The 24,331-nt window shown below is 47.3% G+C and overlaps 1 protein-coding gene across 2 annotated transcripts in view; it reads left to right on the forward strand.

Annotated features, from left to right (window-relative positions):
• EPHA1 (EPH receptor A1) overlaps positions 1-24,267 on the forward strand; it is a 37,662-nt gene extending 13,395 nt beyond the window's left edge. Inside the window, exons 3-18 of one of the 2 annotated variants that reach the window (XM_074854865.1) lie at positions 1,916-2,191; positions 3,824-4,214; positions 9,952-10,107; positions 11,027-11,359; positions 12,582-12,706; positions 12,808-12,967; positions 15,472-15,568; positions 16,365-16,420; positions 16,697-16,819; positions 16,923-17,108; positions 17,547-17,608; positions 17,982-18,191; positions 18,865-19,014; positions 21,695-21,888; positions 22,199-22,354; positions 23,221-24,267. In XM_074854865.1, the coding sequence (XP_074710966.1) occupies positions 1,916-2,191; positions 3,824-4,214; positions 9,952-10,107; positions 11,027-11,359; positions 12,582-12,706; positions 12,808-12,967; positions 15,472-15,568; positions 16,365-16,420; positions 16,697-16,819; positions 16,923-17,108; positions 17,547-17,608; positions 17,982-18,191; positions 18,865-19,014; positions 21,695-21,888; positions 22,199-22,354; positions 23,221-23,299 (2,754 nt within the window). In that variant the 3' untranslated portion in view covers positions 23,300-24,267. Of the gene's footprint in view, positions 1-1,915; positions 2,192-3,823; positions 4,215-9,951; positions 10,108-11,026; positions 11,360-12,581; positions 12,707-12,807; positions 12,968-15,471; positions 15,569-16,364; positions 16,421-16,696; positions 16,820-16,922; positions 17,109-17,546; positions 17,609-17,981; positions 18,192-18,864; positions 19,015-21,514; positions 21,889-22,198; positions 22,355-23,220 lie in introns of those variants that run through there. The other variant, XM_074854875.1, reaches the window with a different exon arrangement.
• The last annotated feature ends 64 nt before the right edge of the window (positions 24,268-24,331 follow it).

The raw sequence follows: 24,331 nt of genomic DNA on the forward strand, positions 1-24,331 counted from the left end.
TGACATTTGTCTGTGGTACTGCCTTAGGATAAACTGCTAATGGAAACTTGTCTAACTCTGGGCCTTCAAATACAATTATGCCTTTCCCATCAGCTTGGTGGAGGCAGACACCCATGGAAAAACACTTCTAAAAGCCAGTCCTAACACTGTCAGTTTCTTGCAAAAGCTACTTTGCTCTTATTCTCCTTTCTAACTTCTTTTCTTCTATTCCTATATACTTCACGATGTGTTGTAAATTCAGTTCTGTAGCATTTTCCAGAAGATTTTCAATGAAATAGTGCAAGAGGTGATTAAGTGATTGCCTCTTCTGGTTGATCAATTGAGATTGATCAGTCTGTTTCTCTCTCTTGCTATCCCAAGTCCTTTGATCTCCAGTAAGTGAAATAAGTGCAAATCCTGTGTGGTGCAGGTATATGCCAGCTGGATCAGATTAAGAGGGCGGGGTAACACTGGATATTAATTACATAGGGAAAAAGGAAACAAGAAGGGACACATAGATACCATCCGCAGAACTTCCTGGGAGGAGACTGCTAGCATGCATTTAAGTAGATTGCTGAAATCAGCCAGAGAGGAGGTTGTACTATCAGCAGGGCTTGGAGGAAGCACTCGGGCAGTTTTCAGAATGGGGCTGCATAGGAGGTATGCTCTAAGTCGTGGCATAAAAGCAGAGCCTCCTTTGGCACTCCGTGGGTCCATCTCTTGTGTTCCACTAGCAGAGTGACCTGGTCTGTGGGATCAGAACCTAGGAGAGAGGCTGCAGGGTTGTGCTGTGAATCCAGGAGGTGGTGGTGCTGGAGAAGTGTGTGATCTCATGCTCAGCCCATGAGACTTGAGAAGTCTAGAGTAACATAGAGACTGAGGCCTTGTTTAAATTGTGTCTTAACCTGAGGTGTGATTTAAAACCAAGATGCTTAAACTTGTGCCAGTACCTATGTGGGCACTTGTTTCAATTTAATTTGATTAAACATTTAAAGCATAATGAGAATGGCAGTCTTAGCATGGGGGGAAGAAGGATCTAAGTTATTTTCCCTGTGGACAAATCCTTGCTTTCCAAGTTTTCAGTTCTCATGTGTGACTTACTCCAAAGTGAATATTCTTTGCATTTTATATCTGACCTGTGGTGAGGAAACAAAACTAGAACCACATAAAATTCAGCAAAAGTGTACGTTAAAATACGTATCAAACCCTACTGGATTCATACGACTAGTATCAGCGAGGTCATATAACCGGCTGGGCCCATGTCCTCCTCTCAGTCGTTATTTGCCTAGGGAAGAAGCAGAACCTAGTATGAAGTCAGGAAAATCAACTGAGTTTTAATAGTTAAATTAAGGTTTGCAAAATATCACACTTAAAGAAGTGTGAACTCCAAATTAATGAGTGCTTGCTCTAGCACAGTCCTTCTGCAATTGACCTTCCCATTGTGTCGGGCCATCTTTTCTCTTATCCCAGAGTGCTGTGCATTATTTTCAGGGGCAGATAATAGTCCTGATCTGGTGTGCCCTACTGTACACTTTGAATATAAATGGTGGCAGAGAGAAGTGGCCAGTACATGGGAGCAGTGGGTCTTTTTCTCAATCTAATGTAAGGCAGTGTACGAAAGAAAGAAATTGGAACCAAGCTAGGATGAAGGGGCTGTGCAGGGGCCCATGCACAGTGGTTCCCTTCAGTTTGGCGTTAAGTCAGATCCTAATTACAGTGTCCTCTTTGCTCCCTGTGTAAAGAGTTGACGCAGATATGGGGCTCTAGACCCATAGATGCAGGATGCTCAGTGTAAGAGACCTTTGAGCTAGCCAGGCTTTGAGCCCTGAATGCTATATAGAAATTGATCTTTTAGGCAAGATTTTGTCATATTTGAAGCGAAACTTGTTTCTCACATCTTTCTAACAATGTGTGTTTTCTTCTACCCTGGGAGCAGTGGAGTGAAGTGCAGCAGATGATCAATGGTACCCCGGTCTATATGTACCAGGACTGCAGTGTGCTTTCTGAGGGTGACACTGATCACTGGCTTCGTACCAACTGGATTTACCGAGGTGACGCAGCCTCCCGCATTTATGTGGAGCTAAAGTTTACTGTGAGGGACTGCAAGAGCTTCAGAGGTGAAGTGGTGACCTGCAAAGAGACCTTCAATCTCTATTACATGGAGTCTGAACAAGATGTTGGGATCCAGTTCCGCCGCCCGTTGTTCATCAAGGTCCGTAGTTCTGGGGGTGAAGACTGAGTCATATCTTTCAGGTTAAACTACTCATATCTTTCAGCTTAAACTAGGTGTGTCTTGCTGTCTGGGGGAGGCCAGGAGAACCAGCATCTGGGGAGGGACATGGATAGTAGGCGTTGTCCTTAGAATAAACTTTGCCCCCAATGCCCTCAGTGATGCTCTGAGCAGTCTTTGCCACAGGAGGCATTGGAGTTTTCATATGAGATCAGACCTCCATTCTGCGTAACCGCTTATTTAACTGGGCACCATGTAGGTAAGGATTCTGAAGGGCTGTAACTGTGCTGGGTGGTTACACCAATTTTTAGAAAGAGTAAAGCAGAGACCAAAGGAATTTGACTCACCTTAGGTAATAAAGCAAGATTAGTCCAAGCGAAGAACAAAATTCAGTTCAGGTCTCTGTGCTCCTGATTATTTACTCTGATTGTTATGAGATATAGGGTCTTATTTTCTAAAACTGGAGGTGATGGCTTGCAATAATGACATTCTCCTTTGTGTGAAAGTATTTAGCACCTCTGTATTTTAACTGTTATTTTCCCCAGCGTAGTGTCCTCTTGCCATAGAAAGATTTGAATTGCAGAACAGGGAACCTCAGTGTTTTTGTAGAGGAAATTCGATAACCCAGTTCTGTCCTAAAAGAAGCCACAGACCTAAATTATTTGACTGCCCTTTTCTCTGCAGTTTAAATGGCATGTGATGAAAACAGAGAGCATTATAGGCCACCATGGGCAGAGCAGGACTCTGGTAACTGATTCCCTTCCCTCCCCAGTGCTCCTCCACCTCCCCTGAAGTCTACTACCTGAATTTGTGCGATACCTCCACAACTCCTAAACCTGCCTTATGATCCCACTGCCAGATGCAGCTCCTGTGCAGATCCTTTCATGTCATCCAACTAGACGGAGCGGGTGGTGTCATGCAATGGGGAGGGGCCTGTGGTGGAGATCAGTTATCAGGCTCTCCGTCTGAGAAGAAGGGCCACCCCACCTGCAGTCCAGCTTTTCCATTTCACACCATATCACAGAGGCCTTTCCTGTATGTCCAAGCACTGAAAGCATCTCTCAGTCACCCTCATCCTATGTTTGCTGAGAGCAGTGGGAATGTAAGAGCGTGGGAGCATTTTTCACCAAAGTATCTACAGTGCTGAAATATGTTGAGTGCTGCATGACAAGCACCTTGCAGTAGATTACAGCCTAGAAACAGGTAGCTGTAATTCACTGGTCAATTAAAAAAACAACTCTAAGCGGTGTTGTGATTTTACTGCATACAATTTGCAAACAAAGAAAAACAGCACAGAAGAGAGATTTGCTCCTTTAGGGGCAGTTCCTAAAGACCTCTGAGATCAGAGACCCAGAACATAGGGTACTGTGTAAGACTAGTGAATGACTGAAAAGGAGTTGAAAGGAGATGATGGAAAGTATGGAGGCAAGAAAGGATGTGGACCCCATTGTTAACACCTCTTCCAAGTGCAAAGAAAGCATTCAGTGCACTGGCATTAGAAGTCATACAGCCTCTAAAAGGCCTTAGTGTAAAAGAAATTTGAGAGGCATGGGTATCTCATCTGCTGCTGCTTGCTCAGATGTTAAAGCTGTTGTCTTTTTCTCTTTCACTTAGCTCAACACTGTGGCAGCAGACCGAAGTTTCACAAGCAGAGACATCGAGTCGGGTGCCATGCAGCTGAACACAGAAGTATGCCCCATTGGGAAGCTGTCTCGCCGGGGCTTCTACTTGGCTTTCCAGAACTCCGGGGCTTGCGTAGCGATGGTGTCTGTCCGAGTGTATTACAAGACTTGCCCGGAGGCAGTGCGGGGCCTGGCCCGCTTTCCAGAGACGATAGCCAGTTCAGAGGGGCTGACAGAAGTGCCCGGGGTCTGTGTGGAGTATGCAGCTGAAGAAGTGGGCTCTCCCCCGAGGATGCATTGCAGCACTGACGGCGAGTGGCTGGTACCCGTGGGCCGATGCCTTTGTGCTGTGGGGTTTGAGGAAGCCGATGGGAGCTGCGTAGGTGAGTATGCAGACAGACACTGGCTGTAGGCCATGGGAGAGGTTCCAGGGAGCTAGAGATCAGAGCATCTGTAAGCATAAAGTAGGATCAGGGGTGTTCGTGTGGTCTACCTCTCTCTTGCCTGCCTCTGTGCCTGCCAGGTGTGTCTTATACCTTCCCTCCCCCCTTAGCTTCTCTTTTTCAATGGTGATCTTTTTCCTCATGTGTCAGGTGTAAGACCTGCACACACCTCTCCACTCCCTCTTGGGCTTCATCCAGGAGCCTTCAGCTCTGGAGCTAGTTTCTGCGATCTGTAACTGTGTGATTGACACTGACTCAACAACTGGTTCCCAACCCTTAAATGGCAGCCTTGTTCTCTCAGGGCAGACAGGATAGATGCATAGAACAGTGTATTTGCCCCATGAGTAGAAAGCTGAGAGCCAGAGGGGGGCAAGTTTCTCCTCTGTCCCCTTCTACTTAGACTGGGATGGCTCTTCTGCCATGGGAAGCCATGTAAAGCACATTGCACAACACCATCGGTGCCTGGCTCATTGCTGAGAAAGAGCAATTAGCAAGCATAGGAGTCACTGGGGTACTGGAGACAGAGCAAGCCAGGGTTGTTGGAGCAAGCAGTGCAGGCCTCTCCCTTTGCCACTGAGGGGACAAGATTCACCTTCTTAGGGCAACTTTATTAGGGGAGAGGATATGTGTCGTGTTTTGGGGGATAGGTATTACTGCAGAGAGGGAGGTAAAAGACAGCACCTCTCTGCGCTTGTTGTCAGAGCCACATGGTACAAGGCTAGAGCATATAGAAAAAGGAATCCATGCACTGCTGTCAGGGTCTGCAGATGCCCTGTCTCTCTGCTTTGTTCTGCCTTTGCTCTGCTACAAGGATCTGGTGCCTCTGTGAATCCTCACCGCTTGCTGCTTCTTTCACCTGGGGAGCTAGTGAAGGTTGAAGCACAAGATCCTTGCCCTCCTCCAGCAATCCCCTCTCCTTGCACAGCCCAGCCAGTTTTTCCACTTAGGTGCTACAGAGCTCTCCCCGCCCTCCTGAGAGCACTCCCCTGGGAAGGGGCAGGGAAGCTGTCCTGTCTGGACAAGCCCTGACTGCTATCACAGCATAGGTTCATTCTACATCTGTGCTTTTATCCCACTCCGCCCAAGTACAGCGGCAGCCAAAAGTGTCTTTTTTAGGATCAGTAGGGACTAGGGAGGTCTCACAGGAGAGGAAGGGAAGAGAGGAGAACGTAGCAGGGGTAGGGAGAGGTCCGGAGCAGTGTCTTACTGGAGGATCAGAGAAGGTGAATGTAGGTTGCCTACTGGGGGATATCTTGGGGTCCTCTCCCTCGATGGAAGAGACCAGGCATTGTGCACGGGACAGGGAACAATCCAGGTCAGGGTAAATACTGAGGGTCACAGCTTTTACTTTGTCCTCAGAAGATGGAAGGACTTATCCTTCAAACGTGTAAAGGGGGACAGGATGGAGGAAGACCTTCTGGCATGTTCTGAGTTTTGCCCTAAGTAGGAACAGGAAAAAAAAAAGGAAAGCTGAACCCTTGCCTCATAGCAGGAAGGAGAACCTGACCTCTGTTACAGGACAGGAGGCAACAGAAAGCCAGAAGTCGAGGTTCTTAACTAGTTCACTCAACCTCCTGGTGAATTCCCAGCCGTATAAACCTCTGCTGGGTACATAGTGGCTCTGCCATCCCCTGATCCCAGAGAAACCGTGCCTGCCCACAGCATTACATCGCAGCCTCTCACAGCGTGGGAGACTTTGCTGCTGATAAACCCAGAGCTCTGTGATTAAGCCCCTCAAGTATGTGCGGAGAACACGAAGGCTGGCTGGTGGCCCTGGCCTGTGCTCCGGTTCGTTGAAGGGCTCTGCAGCGTGGCAGGCGAGCCCAGCTCCCAGTCAGCTCAGGTCTGGCGTCCGCAGGCTGCCCGGTGCTTGCTGGCGCTCTCCCGGTGAGCTCCTGTAGGAATAAGGAGTGAAGGGAGCGCCCCAGCCATCCTCTGTGCCCGCCGGTGCCTGACGAGCAGAGACCAGCAGGCCCTTTCCCAGACCTGATTCCCCCATCGCGTCGCCGGGAGCCGGTGCCCAGAGGCCAGAGGGGCTGGGCGGGAGCTGAGGCTGCAGGCGGTCGCTCGTCTGCTCCTGCCCAGGGAGCCCCAGGCCCGCAGGGGAGGGAGGGAGGCAGCCCCAGGAACCGGGCTCCCCCACCCCGGGACCCGCCGGCCGCTCCTGGGGGGAGGCTTCGCACCACCTCCGGGGCGCGCCCGGGCACCGCGGGGCCGCTGCCGCCGCCGCCCCACCCCGAACGGGGCCTGCGGGGCCGCGGGGCGCCTCTTCGCCGGTGCTGGGCAGCCACCTGCCGGCTGCTGCCGGCACGGCACGGCGGGGACGCGGAACGAGCCCGGGCGGGGGAGCCGAGGCAAGGCGCCGGGCCCCGCCACCGCAACGCCGCCTGCGGTCAGGCGCCGGCTGGGCCCCGGGGGCGGTGGCTCCTCCTTGAGGCGCCGGGGCAGGTCCCTCTCGGGCCGCGGAGGCTCTCCCCGACTGCGGGGCTGGCCCGGCTGGCCGGGGCCTGCGTGGCCTGCTGGCCCCAGCCTGGGTGGCCTCAAGCCTGCTGCCCGCGGGAGCTGCCCCCACGCCGCGCCCCGGCCCTCCTGATAGAGCACACTTCACGTTGGCTAGTAGCCGTGGGTAGTAACTGTGCTAGTAGCCACAGGTACTGCACAAATGGGGGGAATCACGAGGTTTTCGAAGCTTGGCCAAATGAGACTTTGAAGTGTGGTCAAGATGACCTTGATTACTGATAAGAAATTCGTAAAGGATAGATTTTGATGTCCAAACCCTAGAAAATAAGTAGAATGTCCTGGACCTTAAACAGAATGTCTGGAACTGTGTTGAGGATGAGTTATTTGACAACCTGGCAAAGTGACTCTTCAATTAATGAACTTGGCAATGAAACTAACTTCTGAGTGTCCTGAAAGTGAACTACCTGCATTATCATACTGAGAAACACACCCACAGGTCGAGAAGACCCCGGCCCAGGTTAAGACCCTTCTCCTGAGCACGTGTAGTAGTAGGAGCATTATGTGAGCTGGATTGTAACTGTATGTTAATCTCTAACCAACCAGTATCTATCTATCTATATTTTATATATATATATAACCAACCAGGCGTGTTTGGAAAAGTGCTAACCCCTGATTTTTGTGTATAAAAGGAGATGGAAACCTGCTGTTGTGGTGCTTGATTTGTGGAAAAGTCCACCAAGCACCCAGGCCTGAATAAATACAGTATCTCTCCTGAGTGTGTTAAGATTGGGTTATTGCATGACAGTCACGAATCCACTTTTTGGGTAACACCCCCAGCATGCCCGGACCCAGGGCTGGGGCTGTGCTGGGCAGCTGGGTGCTTCTGTCCTGCCTGCACCTCTGGCTCCCTGTTAGTTTACTGATCTAGACACAGCCTCAGGTGATGTGACCCGGTCTGGCCGGCCAGTGCCTGCCCAGTTACCTCCTGGGTTTGTCCATTCGCCCAGATGTCCCCCGTGCAGTTCCCTCCCTGTGCTCCCTCTTCCTACGAGGCGTGCTGTTTCCCTGCAAGGCAGCAGTCCTGCTTGAAGGGCCCCAGCAGCACTTGGGGACTGGGGGCTGAAGCAGCACCAGAGCTTAGGCCTAGAGGAACAGAGGCCTAAGAGAGGCTCTCTTGGGGTTGGAGCTAACTTCTTCTTGCAAAGGTCCACAAACCCAAATTTCCCTAATTTACGTGTTGACTGTCTCAGCCTGATAATAAGAGGATGTGTAAGTCATCCCATCTTTACGGCAGGTAGTATTATCCAGGGCAAATCAGAACCTCTGTGTTATACAAGTCTGTGGCCCCGTGCTTCGTTTGTTTTTCATGTTGCTGCCAAAGCTCTCCTGACCCAAACTGATCCAGTGTCAGGAATTTCGAAATCTTACGCTGGAGCAAAGTGGCAGGAGTCCACAAAGCTTTCGTCTTCACTCTAGCACGTAGAAGTGTTCTCAGTCATGAGCAACTAGAGGTCAAATTAACTTTTCTTCTTGTGTCTTTCTCAAGGAGATGATTTGATCTGGAATATAAATGGAATGTCTTTGGTCTGGTGACAATCAATGTTTGAGCCTTTTAATTCTTTGAACAGCCTTTGCTATCATTGACCACACAGTTGCATGATTGTAGCTCAGAATGATAGACTTTCATAAGTGGTTCTGTTATTCCCAAAGGTGCTGGTTTCTCCTACTCCTTGTGATTATTTCTCCTTTCTGTGCTCTTTAGGCTTCACTGCTGCAAATCCTTTTGGCCCATGTACTGTCACAGTATTGCCAAATGGTTGTGTGATGATATTACTATGCAGCTGGTAGGCCAGCTGTCATCATCCAGTGTTAATGGGACAGTGCCTGCCATCCTAGGGCAAGAAGAGGGACCAGTAGGAATGAGATGAAGCCACTTCTCTGATGACAATCTAGAGAGAGATCTGAAGTTACAGTGAGGATAATGACTCTTCCTGAGACTGATGGTGAGGAGTCTTGTTTGGCCTTTTTTAGTGGAAATTTTTTTAGGTCCCTCAGGTGTTCTTCTGTGTCACATAGTAGGAATGGCTGGATTGGTTTTTGTCTTCTGGATAAAGGATCATTTCCTATGCTATGCTCCACCACAGTATGCTATTTGTGTCAGGCTTCTGAGCAAATGGCTTTCTCCATTGGGATCTCCTGAGGGATTACACGGGAGATTGTTGCTTTTATAGTGCAATATGAAAAGGGTTGTTCCGGTCGTTCCCTTGGTGCTCAAGTTACACGCAAGGTGGTAGCTGTGGCAGAAAATTAGCGTATGCATTCCTCAACCATCTGATTAGTGATAGGTTGTTTGTTTCTTTAGTTTAAGAACATTTGATAGATTCATTTAGCACAGGCTGGTAGCCATTAAATTCACAGGTTACTTCAACCTCCCTCACTCGTTTTCTTCTTGCTAAACACCTATAGAGGTGAAGCATTGACCTTGAGATAACTGGTAGACAGACCAGTGCTGCTGTAGATCAAGTTAATAGTAATGCAGCAAAAACAATGTCAGATGTTATACTTGGAGAAAGATGTGGCTGATTATTTTTGTAGGACTGGAAGTAGAAAGCACGTGACACCTGTTCTCTTGTAGACTGTGTTGGCTCCATAGCCAGTTACACTCAATGCTGTTAGGCGAACTGATAAGTTATTTCCCCAGGGCCCTTCTAGGTGATGCTCTGGTACGACACTTGAAATCAGAAAAGATGCTTCTGCTAAAAAGCCCACTGGCTATCCTCTGTGAAATCAGCAAGCAGGGGACTCTAAAGAGTACAAAGACTTGGAGCTAGTATTTACAGCTTATTTATGGTGTGGAAAGCTTGAAGTGCATGGTGGGGACCACTCTGGGTTTATGTTGAAAGAAGTCTCTGAGGTTGACCAGCTTCTGTTTTCATACAGCATCCATGAAGAATGAGATCCCCCTTCTTCAGTCTACAAGTCCTGTCATAACATTGAACCTACCTTGAGTTTGCATCTCCTCTCTGTCTGCTTTCAGAAGATGGTTGGTCTAAGTGACCTCCAGGAGTCCCTTCCAACCTAAATATTTCTGTGAGCTAAGAAAATGGAAGAAAAGCAAGCAGACGAGTGTTGAAGAAGCTGAACAAAACCGGCAGGTGGTTTCTTGTTAATCTTGGCTTATTGTTGATCTTATGTTGACTTGTTTTTCTCTTCACAGCCTGCCAGCGAGGATTCTACCGTCACTCCCTGGAGACTAAACACTGCCTGAAGTGCCCCCCCAACAGCTTGTCCAACGAGTCAGGGGCTACGTCTTGTTCCTGCAATGCAGGCTTCTACCGAGCACCTTCGGAGGGCCAGAACATTGCCTGCACTCGTGAGTCACAAATAGAAAGAAAGAACAATATCTATACTGACTGGGGGATGAACTTATTAAGAGCAGCCCTACAGAGAACTTAAGGATACTGGTGGGTGAAAAACTGGACATGAGCTGGCCATGTGCGCTTACAGCCCAGAAAGCCAACTGTATCCTAGGCTGCGTAAAAAGAAGCATGGCCAGCAGGTTGAGGGAGGTGATGCTCCCCCTCTGCTCTCGTGAGACCCCACTTGGAGCACTGCATCCAGCTCTGGGGTCCCCAGTACAAGAGACACGGTCCTGTTAAAGTGAGTCCAGAAGAGGGCCACAAAAATGGTCACAGGGCTGGAACACCTCTCCTAACGAAGGAAGGCTGAGAGAGTTCGGGTTGTTCAGGCTGGAGAAGAGAAGGCTCTGAAGAGATCTTACTGCAGCCTTTCAGTTCTTAAAGAGGGCATGTAAGAAAGGTGGAAAAAGACTTTTTGCCAGGGCCTGTAGTGACAGGACAAGGGGCAACGGTTTTAAACTGAAAGATGGTAGATTTAGATGGGACATATGGAAGAATTTTTTTATGATGAAGGTGGTGAGACACTGGAGCAGGTTGCCCAGAGAAGTTGTGGATGCCCTGTGTTTGGAAATGTTCAAGGCCAGGTTGGACGGGGCTTTGAGCAACCAGATCTAGTGGAAGGTGTCCCTGCCCATGGCAGGGGGGTTGCATTAGATGATCTTTAAAGGTCCCTTCCAACCCAAACCATTCTGTGTTTCTACGAACAAGGAGATAGGAGGAAACAAAATGTTGGGAAATGGGGATGAGAGATCAGAGAGGGAGAGGCTGGGGGGACAGAGGGCTCCATTCAAAATGCATCAGCAGATGGGAAACTGCCACAGTGCTTTGGGTATTAACAGCTGGATCTAATACTTTCTTTCATGCTTCTTGTAGGCCCCCCCTCAGCTCCCCGCAATGTCAGCTTCTCCCTTATTGGCACGCAGTTGAGTCTGTGGTGGCAGCCACCCAGCGACCACGGTGGGCGGAAGGACCTGACTTACACAGTCTTCTGTCAGCGCTGCCATTTCCTGTCGTGTGAGCCCTGTGAGGCTGGTGTAGTATTCTCCCCCGGTGCTTCTGGTCTCACTAAACCTGCTGTGGACGTGGATGGCCTAGAAGCTTACACCAACTACACCTTTGCTGTGGAAGCCCATAATGGTGTCTCGGGAATGGGACCTGCTCCACAGAGAACTGCTCCAGCTGTCTGGGTCGCAGTTGGACATGCAGGTTAGCAGAAGTAGAGAGAAGTTCTTCCTGCTCATCAGGAAAAGGATCTTTGTGAATGTTTAAGGTTTCTCCATCTTCTCCTTCTGTCTGCTACATGTATTGGTATGGTATGATAAGGACTCTAAGGTACCTCTGCCTCTGGCATGTAAAGTCCATCAGTCATATTCTTTTCAAGTCAAAGCAGCAGTAATCATTACCCACCAAGTGCTGTGAATCCACCAAGGACTTAACAGAGATAAAGCCCTCCCTGTCATACACTAGCATACTTCAGCCTAAGTATTGTTACCTGTGTGACAGGAAGAACAGGAAATGTGGCGTGAAATATTTCCCATGACTCGGATATTGAAAAAAATTCAACCAAACACAACAGAAACCCTGCTGTAACTGAAAAAAAGAAAAAAGCTTTGAAAGCATGGAGAAGTGAAGGTATCAAAAACATGCAAGTTCTTACACATTTCTTTAGTTTAGCTTCAAGCTGGCTAGTTTGACTGTCCTGTGAATACTTTCCAGAGTGCTGTGAAACTTGATTATAGAAAAGTGATATCACAGTGCTCAGCAGCCCTCGGTGCTTTCCCCAAGTTCTGACTGAGTGACAAAATACTACTTCTCTTGATGATGCTATGCGGGGGCAGCACAACTCTGAACTAGAAAAGCAGAGCTACTTTTGGCTCACCTTATCACTTCCTCATGATGATGAAGGACGAGAGAACCAGGCTTGACTCTTCAGTTGTTGCAGACTGTTGAGAATTATCTTTTTATTCATGAACAGTTTTGCACTTGCAGTCAGCTGAGAGATTTTAAGCACTGTATTTCACTGCACCCTTATGAAATGAAGCTGCATTCATAAATCATATGGGATAGTGGTGTTACTGCTGCTGTAACAGCATAAAATTCCAATGTTTTTATTTCAAATTGAGCACTTTCAGTGCAGTACTGGATTAAATGTAATTCCTTGGAACACTGATTTTGTTTTGATGGCCAAACAGAGTTATGCTTCCACTGTTGGGTAGAAGCCTACATGGAAAGCAATTAATTACAGACGGAGACCTCATTTCCCTTTCACCACAGAAGAGCAAGATGAGGGAGTGGCAGTGGCAATGAGAGTCAGTTCCAGTTGCATGGTATGACTAGAGAAGGAAAGAGAGAGCTTCTGGTGGAGAGAGGGCCTAGTCTGCATTATATTTGTATTTCTTCCTGATATTCTCTGTTCTCTCCCCTGCAGCTCCAGTGACAGTATCCCAGTTTATCCTGACACAAAGAGATGACAGTAGTCTTTCTGTTTCTTGGCTTGCCCCACGGCAGCGTAGCCGGGCCTCTGTGGAGTATGAGGTCATGTTCTTTGAGAAGGTGAGACCTGCCTTATTTGTTCTTCGCCTTCCACCCAAATGGTTGGAAGCGTCCTCTTTGTCAGTATGTGTTTGTGACTTGAACCTGTTTGATTTCTGCAGGGAGAGGAGGCACGTTACACCGTGAAGCACCTTGTTGAGCCAAATGTCACTCTGAGAGACCTGCAGCCAGACACAGCCTACCTGCTTCGTGTGAGATCCATCACACCCCTCGGGCCTGGGCCCTACTCCCCAGAGCAGGAATTCCGCACCCTTCCACCAGGTAAAGGACAACCACCGGAATCTCATTTGGGAGAAACTCACTTCTCCATCAGATTGTATATTCACATGGTACATGGATCTTTTCTTGCATTCTGCTAGCTGTAAGGCAGAGACACCACACTCCTGAGTTCCTTGTCACAAGGGCCAAGCCTCTTGGTTTGTAAAAAGGGGACATTTATCCTGTTTCCTTGCTGTCGTATAAAATCCACTTGTACTTTCCCATTCAGAACTGATCAGAACCAGCTCTTCATCTAGTTCTCCTGAAATACATTTTTATTCTGGCTAATGTTTCTAAGTTTGAAAGTTAGCAAAATGACTACCATATGCCTGCTTTTGTGTGAAAGTCAGTAGTGAAAAGGAGAACTCAGAGGACCTCACCACTACTTTTTTCCAGCTTTATAATTTCCACTATTTGTAGTCCAGCCCCTGAATGTAACTCTGCCCAAAAAGATGGTATGTGCCACTGAAAAAAGTTCTCACCAAAGCACAAAGTGTAGAAGGCCAAGCCGTTGAGATCACAAAGAAGACCTTTCTCCTGTGTCAAAGAACATCTCATACAGGCCTCACATCCAACCTCCTGTTTCCCTGGGTTACCCAGAGCCTTCCCCTTTATCAAAAGTTTTCTGTAATGGAGATTGCTCTCTCCTCATCCCACACATTCACAGATCCTCCTATTGACCCTATGGATAATTTTAGAAATACATCTGTTGAAATGATGCCTTTGAAAGGCTAGTTTTATTGTAATGAAATAAGGACATGGAAGAAAGCAAAGGCATACCTTAATGTAACTAAATAGTTAAGTTAACTGTATAAAAGCTGATAAGGAGTTGTGATACCATGATTGGAATAGTTTAAAGATTGGGGTTTTTTTGGCACCAGGAGCTTTTGGTAAAATTGTCATGAAGTCACAAGTGCCAAATGTGATGATATAAACGATCTTTAACCATTAGAATAATGTACCACAAAGAAAAATATGTAAGTTAACATGTGCCTTAGATCGTTTTGATAATAAAAGAATATGTTACAAAATACTTTTGTCAAGGTTATGCTTTTTTTAAAATAGAAGTTCATCACTTCATCATGCCAAGACAAAGGTATTTTGAATATGAAAGGGATTAAGAAGAAGTGCCAGCGAGATTTCATTTGGTGAGAGTTCTTTGGTAATACTAGAAGCACTGTTTAGCTGTAATGGTCTAGGGATATTGGTGGAACAAGATTTGCAGGAGAAGGCAATTTTTTTTCATCTAAATTTGAGAATTTAGATCCCTTAATTTTCTGCAGAAATACTATGTACCTAAAATCTTGTCCATTTTGCTAGAGATATTATTTCACCTTCCAAATCTTGCCTTTGTGATTTTCAAAAATAACGTTAGATCTGCCTCTTGATTTCTGCTTAACTAAGCTGGTGATTTTTAATAATTTTAGTGGGATGAGTCAGCATTAAATTGAGCAAGAATAACAAGTGCTAATTAGGCTTTATGGATGCTGACCATTGCGCTGGATGTTAGGAAACACTTCCAGACACAGTTGTCTGCGTCACACAAACTGTTCCTTGCTTTAAAATCTATTAATTTATTGAAACAATTTCTTTAGGAAATTCTCTTTCTTCTGGATATTTTCCTAAATCTCTTTAGGGAAGATACTAAAAAATGTAGATTCTCATTAGATATATATGAACACTTCACATTAATGTATTTTTAAGTTTTTAAAATAGGTTTTTAAGTTATGGGAAATAATAAGGTTTCAAAACACGTATTTCACCAACAGATGTCATTTATCATTTCCTATGATGAATTCAAATGTACTGAGTGGGAATGGATGGTTTTAGCTTTTAAATGTAAGAAGACAACCTGTGTTACATGAATGCTATCTGAATGCTATTCAATTACAAAATGAAACCACCTGATGCTTAGTTTTGAGAAAGCAGGAATTATGATGTTAGACTGCAAGTTCTTAAGCCAGCACTTGCTTGTTTCAAAAGTCCTAAGCAAACAGTGGCGTCTGTCCATGTAATTGGGCAAAGGAACAACCCCAGATATTGATAGAAGGGGAGGGGGAAATTAATTTCATAAGCAAGAAGAGAGTCAAGTTAGACTGCTGGGGAAAATCATGTCCTTGCCGTGCCATAGTCTGTATCAGCTACTGAGCAGGAAGAAGGGTCTGATCTGAAAGAGTGGTTGGAGAGGAGTGGAAGGAAAGGAAAGGAACAGCTCTTCTTCATTTTTGAAAGTGTCATGGAATTTATGTGGGAAATTGGGCATAGGTATAAATTGCTCAACTAGAAGACCAAGACTGAAAATAAGAGTTAACAACATACCCACCAGAAGGTGCTCCATGCACGTGAATAACAGCATGATAGGACTCAAATCTGGTGGCTCTGCTATCTGGAGGACAAAATGGCTGTAGCTTACCTAATACCATTGGCTGGTGGCAGCTGGTTGCTACATTCCAGACAAATAGTTCTCGGTCTTTTAAATGATATGGCCTTTCTCTTTGTTTCTGCAGACACAGGAGCTCTGTCTGGTGGAGTCATAGTCTCTATTATCTTCGGAGTTCTACTATTTATTGGGCTGCTTCTGGGACTTCTCATCTTTCGGCGAAAGTAAGTGTTGGGTTTTGGTATTGAAAAAAGTATATATGTAGGAATAGCTGAGCTATGGGAGCTTGAGAAAGGGAGGGAAGCCCTGATTTTTCACAGGATATTGGATAGGTAGAGAATAGTTAGAGAATAAAGAGTTAAGACTGGTGTGCTGTGGCAAAGTGGAATGAGTCTCAGTAAGTAATTTCAATTAGCAGGATTGGAGGTATTGATATGTCTGTAAGATACTGCTTGCTGCTGAGGACAGACGAAAATGTGGTGATTCCTCAGTTTTGTTATAATCCAGCACTAACATACTGTTATCATGACAGATGAATAAAAATATTGTTGCGGTACAATCATTTCTATAGCCACTGATCATTTAAGTGGACAATACATGTATCCAGTCATTTCAAACCATTTTCCATATACCATTACTTTAGTGGTCCTCTACCCAGATACAAAATTATTCTCTTTCTAAATGTCTATAAGGCTGCTATTTGGTTTTAAGAAGATCTGGTATTGTACTGAAAGTGTACAGAAAACATAAAATAAATTGGAATTCATCTGTAATTCAGCAAGCAGAAGGATGAACAGAACTACCTGCATGGAAACAAAGCTCCATTTCTAAATGTCAATGAAGCATCTCATTTTCTTGCTAGCTGTACTCTACCAAGTAGGTTCAATGTCTGGTTCCACTTTGCTCTGCGCTACTCTGAACTCTGTCCTTCACCAACTAGGGCAGACACCCTGGAAGTCTTGCTTTTCTCTTTGCTATCTGCTGACCATTTTATTTTCATGACTGCTTCTTATGTTCCAGGCAGGCTCGTCGGAGACAAGCACGGCCAGATTACAATACCTCAGGCTTTGATCGAGGTGAGCTTCAAAGAGGTAGTAGAACCAGGGAGAAGCCTGAAATGGGTTGGGAGGAGTGAAAAGAAACAGTAGTTTCAAACCAGAAGATGACATGGATTTTCTGATGTAATTTGCCTCTTCCCATAACAGCTCTAGTCTTCCACGTATGTTTGGTAGATTTGCTTACCGCCATTGTCAGAATCCCATGGATTCACCTCTGTGTCTGTACCTTTGTCCTACAAAGCTTGTCCAAAGAGTTGACAGGTTAGTTTTCTATTTTGTTTCCCTTTACCATAGAGAAGGTCTGGTTGAAGCCCTATGTAGACTTGCAACCATATGATGACCCCAGCAGAGGGGTACTGGAATTCACTAAGGAACTGGACGTCTCTTGTGTCACTATGGAGAATGTGATTGGAGAGGGTGAGTTACTTGTTGCTCCCCCCATCTTACAGTTCCCCTACACTGTTATTTTGCTGCCTGTTCCTGAGTTCATCTGTGACCTTTTGCCTCTGGTTGTCCTCAGGGGAGTTTGGGGAGGTCTATCGTGGGTCCTTGCGGCTCCCAGGGAAAGAACGTATCGTGGTGGCCATCAAGACCCTAAAGTCAACATATTCAGACTCACAGTGGTGGAACTTTCTGCGTGAGGCAACAATTATGGGGCAATTCAATCACCCAAACATTGTACGTCTGGAAGGAGTTGTCACCAAAAGTAAGTGTGTGGGAGAGAGTCCTGGAATGAGAGCAGAAACTGGCACATTTCTCGGTCCTTTCTTAGAGAGGGTGCTGTCAGAGAGACCGTGCTGGGAGAAGACAGGCGTTGTCATGCTATGGCAGAGAAGGAGGAAGGGAGGAGCGGTATGGATTTCCAACAGTCATGAGGCAGTGTTAGGAGAGGTCTTCTTGAGTTGGTGAGTGGATGAGAAGTTGGGATAGTGTAAGGAATGCTGTGAAGTTGTATATGTGACATAAGGAGGAATACAAAATCATTGAGGGAGGCCTAAGGAGAAGAGTGAGCCCGTTGTGCCAGCAGAGCAGGGATGTTGGCTGGGGTTGGATATGGTTCTCTGCGTTGGGGCAGTGTGGAGAGCATTGAAAGGTAAGAGTGGGAGAATTGCAAAAAGGCTGACACCTTCTTGTCTTCCTCAAGGGAGGCCAATGATGATCATCACTGAGTATATGGAGAATGGAGCGCTGGATACCTTCCTCCGGGTGAGAGACTCCAATCTGTAATAGGCTTGTATACTGCCGGAACTTGCACTTGACCTGGATTTAGGACCTTAAGAGAAGACTAGATATAAGATCCAGACATCCACTTACTTTCTGCTCACTAACGTTTCCAGTCTCAGCAGTTGAAGCTTGATGCCATCCGGTTTGCTCAGTGTCCAGAGTGCTGTAGTTGAAGTGCAGGTGCCTAATGATGACTCTGGAGACCACCACCAGTCCCTTAATGAGAAGCTGTTGGGTCCTTTGGGCTGCAGCATTGCCTTTTCGCTTGTTCGCCAATGCCCACTTTGGCCAGTAACTAGAAACCAAGCAGATTGATGTCACTTGACCAGGATCTTCTCTCACTTCTTCCATGCAGGAGAATGAGGAAAAATTTAGCCCTGTGCAGCTTGTGAGCATGCTGCAGGGAATAGCCTCTGGCATGACCTACCTTTCAGAACACAACTACGTGCACCGGGATCTGGCTGCTCGCAACATCCTGGTGACACGCAGTCTTCAGTGCAAGGTGTCTGACTTCGGACTCTCTCGAATATTGGAGAACGATGCAGAGGGGACCTATGAAACCAAGGTAATGCAAAAACAATCTCTCAGTCTTGTAAATGAACTGTAGTCTCAAGGGGATTGGGATTCTGCCAGATAAGAATGGCAGAATTTCTTCCCAGTAGGAAATGCCAGGCCGGGGGAAGATTTGGATGGAAAATCTCTGAGGAAAACCCATAGTAAAACTGCAAGTCACAGTGTGGATAATTCAGAAGGTGGTACTTTTCTGTCTGGAGTCCCTGTTGATTTTTTTGCCAAGAGATTCAGAGAGATTGTGGTTTTGAAATGAGAAGCAAAGTAAGAGGTCTGATCTTTTGGACTCCCTTAACTAAATCTAGCTTTGAAGATAGCCCTGCTGTGATCAAGGATTTCGACTACAGACATCTACAGGTCTCTTTCAATGAAAGTTCCAGTGATTCTAATGCCTGGTGTCATTCAAAGTAGGGCTATGATTGGTGTCAGGCTCTTATGCCCACAGCAGTGGTTTTGGGTAGCATTCAACTGAACAGAGGACTTGAACTCATTCACTTTTCAAGAATGTTTCTGTCCTTTTGAGAAATTTCCCCAGGGCTGGTTATATATCTCTTCAAGTGAAGTGGGTCTGATCTTTGAACAACTTTATAAGCTCCTTGCATGAAAGCACTGGAGAAATACAACTCAATGATACATGCTGGATACACTATGTCTCTGCTCTTCCACAGGGTGGTAAGATTCCCATCCGATGGACAGCCCCAGAAGCCATTGCTCATCGGATTTTCACATCAGCCAGTGATGTCTGGAGCTTTGGAATTGTCATGTGGGAAGTGCTGTCATTTGGTGACAAGCCATATGGGAACATGAGCAATCAAGAGGTAAGAGACAATAAGCTCAAGCTTTTAAAAAATCATAGAATCATTGGAAGAGACCTTAAAGATCATCTAGTTCCAACCCCCCTCCCGTGGGCAGGGACACCTTCCACTAGACCAGGTTGCCCAAAGCCCTGTCCAACCTGACCTTGAACACTTCCAGGGAGGGGGCAGCCACAGCTTCTCTGGGAAACCTTCTCCAGTGTCTCACCACCCTCACAGTAAAGAATTTCTTCCTTGTGTCTAATCTAAATATACCCTCTTTCAGTTTAAAACTGCTACCCCTCATCCTATCCCTACACTCCCTGATCAAGAGTCCCTCCCACCTTTCCTGTAGCCCTTTAAGTACTGGGAGGCCGCTCTGAGGTCTCCCCAGAGCCTTCTCTTCTCCAGGCTGAACACCCCCAACTCTCTCAGCCTGTCCTCGCAGGGGAGGTGCTCCAGCCCCCCGATCATCTTTGTGGCCTCCTCTGGACCTGCTCGAGCAGGACCATGTCCTTCTGATGTTGGTGCCCCAGAGCCGGACACAGCACTGCAGGGGGGGTCTCCCGAGAGCAGAGTAGAGGGGGAGCATCCCTTCCCTTGCCCTGCTGGCCACACTTCTCTTGATGCAGCCCAGGGCACGGTTGGCTTTCTGGGCTACGAGCGCACATTGCTGGCTCATAGTCAGTTTTCCATCCACTAATACCCTTCTCCTCAGGGCTGCTCTCAATCCACTCCTCACCCAGTCTGTATTTGTGCTTGGGATTGCTCTGACCCACGTGCAGGACCTTGCACTTGGCCTTGTTGAACTCCATGAGGTTTGCACGGTCCCACCTCTCCAGCCTGTCCAGGTTCCTCTGGATGGCACGTCCCTTCCCTCCAGCGTGTGACTGCACCACACAGCTTGGTGTTGTCAGCTAACTGCTGAGGGTGCCTCGATCCCACTGTCCATTTCACCAACAGATGTTAAACAGCACCGGTCCCAACACCCACCCCTGAGAACGCCACTTGTCACTGCTCTCCACTTGGACATTGAGCCATTGACCACAACTCTTGAGTGTGACCATCCAGCCAATTCCTTACCCACTGAGTGGTCCATCTGTCAAATCCATGTCTCTCCAATTTAGAGACAAGGATGTTGTGTGGGACAGTGTCAAATGCTTTGCCCAAGTCCAGGTAGATGACATCAGTTGCTCAAAAAAACCCACCGCAAGGCATGTAGGCCCAACTTTTGTAGACCTCTTTCAGCCTCCAGTCTTGACATTATTTTGAGCACATAACTACTGTCTCCCTCCCTGCTAAAAATCAGTGCAACTAAGTGTCATGATTTGAGCCCAGAGGGAAACTGAGCACCATGCAGCTGCTCACTCACCCCTTCCCGCTCAGGACTGGGAAGGTGTAAAATAAAGCAAAAGGCTCCCGAATCGAGATAAGGACAGAGAGGGATGACTCACCCATTATGGCCACGGGCAAAAGACAGACTCATTAGGGGAAGAAAAAGAACATAAACTTAATTCAGACACTAACAACAACACCACTTAACAGACAGAGCAGGACAGTGAGAAGCATTACCACATCTTAAAAACACCTTCCCCCCACCCCTCCCTTCTTCCTGGTCTCAGCTTTGCTCCTGATTTCTCTACCTCCTCCCTCAGTGGCAGCACAGGAGCAGAGAATGAGGGATGCTGTCAGTCCTGCCGCTTCTTCCTCCTCAGGGTGGGGGGGAACTCCTCGCATTCTTCCATTGCTCCAGCGTGGTTCCCCTCTCATAGGACACAGTCTTCCACAAACTTTCTCTGACATGAGTCCTTCCCATGGGCCACAGCCATTCCCGTGCTGCTTTGGTGTGGGTCTCCCTTGCATGTTGCCGTCCTTCCAGCACCAAGCTACAACAGCAGAGGCGTCTTCCCTCAGAGTCCCAGCCTCCTTTAAGCATAGCCCCCTGCTCTGGTGTGGGGTCCTTCATGGGCTACAGGTGGGCATCTGCTCCACCAGTGACCTCCACGGGCAAGGGCACAGCTAGCCCTCTCCCCACAGGCTGCAGGAGGATCTCTGCTCCAGCACCACCTCCATTCCTCTTCCTCTCTTCAGCTGACCTTGGTGTTCTTAGAGGTATTTCCCTCACAACTCTTCCTCCTCCCAGGTTCCCCTTCTTAAACAGGTTATCACAGAGGTGCAGCCACCATTGCAAGTTGGCTTGGCCTTGGCCAACATAGTGCTGAGGGATGTGGTGGAGTTAAGAATGGTCAGTGTGAGGTTAATGGTTGGACTGGATGATCTTCAAGGTCTTTTCCAACCGACATGATTCTGTGGCCAGAGGTGGGTCTGACTTGGAGCCGGGGGAGTTTCAAGAAGCTTCTCACAGGAGCCACCTCTGTAGCCCCCTCCTCTGCTACCAAAACCCCGCCGCACACAAACCCACCACGCTTCTCACGAACACGTGCCCTGAATGGCAAATGGGAGCTAAGCTAGTAAACAACTGAAAGTACATGCATATGCCACTTCACTTTTTGACATCCCTTAGGTGTCCTGAGCCTTTGCTGTGCTGCCCAAATCCTACTTCAGACACGTGTAATCTGCTTCAACCCCTTCCTGACTGCACACTGCAAAGTGGTGAACTGCCTGCTCCCAGCCCCGCAGAGGTCTCTTGCTCCTCTTTCGCACTCTCTGTTCTTGGCCAGTTTTCTCTCTGTCCTCTGTTCAGGTGATGAAGAGCTTAGAGGAGGGATACCGGCTCCCCCCGCCTGTGGACTGCCCATCTATCCTCTACGAGCTCATGAAGAGCTGTTGGTCACATGATCGAATAAGGAGACCTCATTTTCAGGAAATCCGGGCACAGCTGCAGCATTTCATCTCGAGTCCCCAGCTCCTCCGGCCTGTTGCAGACTTTGATCCCAGGTAAGCAGTCTGTCGCTGGAGGAGGAGAGGATAACTGAGAGGTTTTCACCTCCCTGCCTCCAGCAGGAGGAGAGGCAGTGCTAGCAAGGCAGGCTGGCAAGAGGCACCTTGAATACTCTGTGCAGAAGATAGTAGTCATCTCATGGCAACAGAAGGCATAGCCATTGGCCTGGGCACTCTGACTTCACTGTACAGAAAGCAGATAAATTGGCCTAGCCTGGGCAGAGGGTGCTTGCTTTTTAGCTACTATCTCATAGTACTGGCCATTTAAGGTAGTTGCCTGGCTAACGAGGGTTTTGTCTGTCTTTAGGGTAACACTCCGGCTCCCCAGCTGCAGTGGATCTGATGGGATCCCCTATCGATCCATCCCTGAGTGGCTGGAATCCATTCGCATGAAGCGCTACATCTCCAACTTCCGCACTGCTGGCCTGGACACCATGGAGTCCATTCTGGAGCTCACTGCTGAGTAAGGGCAGGCCAAGCTCCCACCAGGCACCCCCGGCTATGCTGCAAATGTCTGCCTGTCTGCCCCTGTGCTCTCTGAACTTATGCTTACTTGGAAGACTTCTCTCCATCCTTTATATAGTTAAATGGAAGTGGACTGCTTTCTTGCCCTAAAAGGGAAGAATCAGCCCAGAAGAATTGTGATCAACCCAAACTGTGAGACTAATTCCCTGACTGTCCATGCTTGAGCCTCTTCAGGGGCCTGAGCTGCTCTGAGCTCACATCAGACACAAACAGCAAGGGGAAACAATAGATGGCAGACAGTTGTCTAACCTGACCATCTCCACGCCCTTGTAGGACTTTATAAGATAATTTTCTTGCCTTGAATCCTACATGGGCTAGTGGTGTTTCCCCTCCTGTCAGCTAGGCACTGTTCTATCATAGAGCAAATGCCTTCTTAGAAAGACTCAGGTCAGATGCTTCACCAACGCAGCCATGCTCCGTTGTAGGATCAGGGACGTACAGCCAGCTCCAACGAAGGCGGTTTCGTTACACAAATTAGCAGGCATGGCGCAGGGACGGACCTGCTAAAGGGCTGAGACATGGCCCCTATCACAATCGGACACGGACACAGTCCCGATTGAATGGGAGCACAGGCCTAGTCACGAGGTGGGAGAAGCCAGTTGACAGGTTGGGCAGAGGTGGCCAGGGAAGGGCAGGATCATGTAGAAGTTTCTTCCCTCTAGAGGAGGTGTAGTAGGAGACACTGACGGAAAGGAAGCTTTCTGAACTAACATGTGGTAACTGTTCCTGCACTTACCCACATCCCAGTCCCCAAGGAACAAGAACAGCAATTAATTTATTCCTTTCTTTCCCCATTTTCTTCAGGGACTTGAAACAGATGGGAGTGTCACTTCCAGGCCACCAGAAGAGGATCCTGTGCAGCATCCAAGGCTTTAAGGAGTGATCAGTCGTTCCTCTCTTAAGCTTGCTAAATGCCCATTCTTACCAGATATCACTTGGAATCATTCCTATGGCAATTGCTTCCAAATGAGTGACTGGGACAAGCAAAGCAAACCAACCAGAACTGGAAAGGCTCACGAGGCAGCACCACCTGCTGTCATTTCTGTTCCCCCTTGCTTTAGCTCTGTAGCAGCCATCAGTATGTTTCAGAGCACTGGTCTTAGAAACTGTTCTCAACTCTGTCTTCTGTAGTTCGTTCTGTGCAGCACTAAGGAATCCCTGTAGTCCACACACTGGAGTTTCAGACCCTCAGTGTATCACATGGAAACATAAGGATATATACAAAGCAGGTTGGGGGCAGTGAATAATGTTTTAAGATTGGAAATGAGGGTTCAAATAGGGACATTTGGGAACATGCACAGGGATACAGACATGTAGAGTTTGAGCCCATTCACTTCCTGGCATACATCCCTTCTCACTTCAGTAGCCTTCTGTCTTCCCTATTTTACAACAGGAACAAACTATTCAGTCTTTCACCAGGCTGCTGATAAGGGATGTACTTTTTAATTCAGCTACACTTGCCTTAAACACCAGCTCATGGTGTACTTCTTTTCTTTGGGGGAGAAGTTGGGAGTAGCAGCACGCCCGGCTGTAACTTGTGTGATCACACATGTAACTTCAGCATGTTGCAGTTTTGCACGTTCACACTTCAGCAGGGAGATTTACATCTCTCCATCCTGCTTAATACCTTTACTTGTGCCATGGACAGAAAACCCTTTAGGTACTAATTTTTCTCTGCCCCTTTTTAAAAGGGAGAATAGTCTTGTTTGGCTGGATAGGGTATTTGTAACAGAAAAATATGTGGGTGGTCTGTCTTATTCCTTCTCTGTGGAGGAAATGTTATTATTTATCAGAGCTCAAGACAGTTACAGATTGTAAATACTATTTTGTAAATAAACCTGTGGCAGAGCAGGCTGTGTTGGAGTTCTCTGGTTTATTTCAAATATGTTTGGGACCTTTTACTTGAATATATACA

Source organism: Strix uralensis, chromosome 2 (assembly GCF_047716275.1).
Source record: "Strix uralensis isolate ZFMK-TIS-50842 chromosome 2, bStrUra1, whole genome shotgun sequence".
In the NCBI taxonomy this organism is placed as follows: Eukaryota; Metazoa; Chordata; class Aves; order Strigiformes; family Strigidae; genus Strix; species Strix uralensis.